At 38.3% G+C, this 1,753-nt stretch overlaps 1 protein-coding gene across 1 annotated transcript in view; it reads left to right on the top strand.

Moving 5' to 3' along the window:
- The window catches only part of nbeaa (neurobeachin a), a gene marked incomplete in the record, with an annotated part of 147,512 nt that overhangs the window by 98,229 nt on the left and 47,530 nt on the right, over positions 1-1,753 (top strand). Inside the window, 1 exon segment of the mRNA XM_014003308.1 lies at positions 527-619. Coding sequence (XP_013858762.1) covers positions 527-619 — 93 coding nt within the window.

The following is a 1,753-nucleotide window of genomic DNA, read 5'->3' as shown; positions in this document are numbered from 1 at the left end:
TATATATATTACTGTATATAAAACTTAAAAAAAGCACTCAAAGCAAGTCTTAGATTCAATGGTGGGCCGATTGGATGTGGTCAGCGGGCCGCTTGTTGCCCGTCCCTGGCATAGACAATGAGCTAAAAACTAGTGTTGTTGCAGTTTTGTCTAGTCAGTAATGTTTTCTTACGATATTAAGCAAATTAAAAACATGTATTTTATATATATTTCTTTTCAAATACCTTGAGTCCAAATAAGCAGGCTGTTCTTAGTGCATAACTTCCCTTGGATGGGTTTTTCTGTTGTTATAGTAACTCTTTTATTGCTAGAAACTGTGCTGCGTCCTGCTTTTTTTAACGTCCCCTGTGTGCACTTCTTTGAAGAAAGAGCTTCAGCTGGCAAGCGTGTTGATTACTTTCTCTTTGAGAGCATTTGCATGCCACAGGAAGCTTCGGCGTTTTCGTTCTTTTTTTTTTTTTCTTCTAATGCTATGCAAAACTCGGAGAGTTGAGACGTGAATCTGTGCACATTGGTCCCATTGCAGGGTGATCTGCAAGCTCCTGGCCTCGAAGAGCGAAAGCATACGAGTTCAGGCGCTCAAAGTTCTCGGCTACTTCCTGAAGCACCTCGGTCACAAGTAAGTCTGTCTCTATTTCTGTGTTTTTCCTCTTGTATGATTTTTTTTCAGGAAAGAATGCATCTTTGATACCCGTACATATTTTTCTTGAACACCCAGGCCTTGTTTTGTTTTGTATTTTTAGCCCTGAAACCAAACAGAAATATTGCATCAGTAAGGGGTGATTGAGAGGCTTTGCATCCTGAGTATAAACTGAGGAAGCACAGCATCACCGTCTCCCACGAGCCTAGAACAGAGCCGTGTGTTTGTGTGGGAGAAAGTTCTTATCGTCATATCCGTGCAGAATAATCGTTGTGACAGCGTGCACTTGCAGGAAGGTGAATGCTGATGAACAGCAATGAATGATGAGAGCAGGTTCACCTGAGCCCCGCACCATAACTGACCCACCTACATCAAATCTGCTCCAATCAAACATCTCCTGGTTTCTACATTTACATATTGCCTGTTTGTGTAACATCAGTGTGTTTAACAAGCAATTGTAATTTAAAAATTGAAGATGTTAGACTTAATTATTGACGAACAAATCCTGTCCCGCCTAATGAGGATAAATTGATAATTTCGGGACATCCGAAGCAATTTTCTGCCAGTTTGTTTCTTAAAGTAATAAACAAAAATGGACAGCGTTTCAAAGAGTCAGATTTACATTTTATCTCTAGGCTGTTTTCTATCGGCAGCTAGTTACAAAAACACATTTGATTCAACTTCTTTAGGTCTGTCCATGAAAATGCCAAAGATAATGCAGTTTGACAGGCAATAAAAAAGGGTTTCTAGCATCAACAAGGTGATTTCCAAAGAGCTATTAGCTAAGAACTCGGCTTATATCATCGTGGTATGCAGCGTGTCTGAGAAAGAAGTGAAGAAAATATGGAGGACAAAAAAGTGGCAAGCCTAAGAACAAATATTTTATAACTGAGAAACAAAATCTGAAAGTCAAGGTGTTAATAGGTTCTTGGCAAAAGCCTTGTTTGTGCAAAAATACATTCTTTTAAAGAATTAAGCTTTTATTATGCCTTTTTCTAAACTAAAATGATGATAAATTGCTGCTTGTAAAAGTGAATACATAATAAATGAGTCAAACCGTTTATTTTTAAGTTGTCTCGACACATCGCTTGCATTAGGGGATTTTTTTATTTT

Source organism: Austrofundulus limnaeus, unplaced genomic scaffold (assembly GCF_001266775.1).
Source record: "Austrofundulus limnaeus strain Quisiro unplaced genomic scaffold, Austrofundulus_limnaeus-1.0 Scaffold17, whole genome shotgun sequence".
NCBI classification, from domain to species: domain Eukaryota; kingdom Metazoa; phylum Chordata; class Actinopteri; order Cyprinodontiformes; family Rivulidae; genus Austrofundulus; species Austrofundulus limnaeus.
This window is presented reverse-complemented; position numbering and strand designations above follow the sequence as displayed.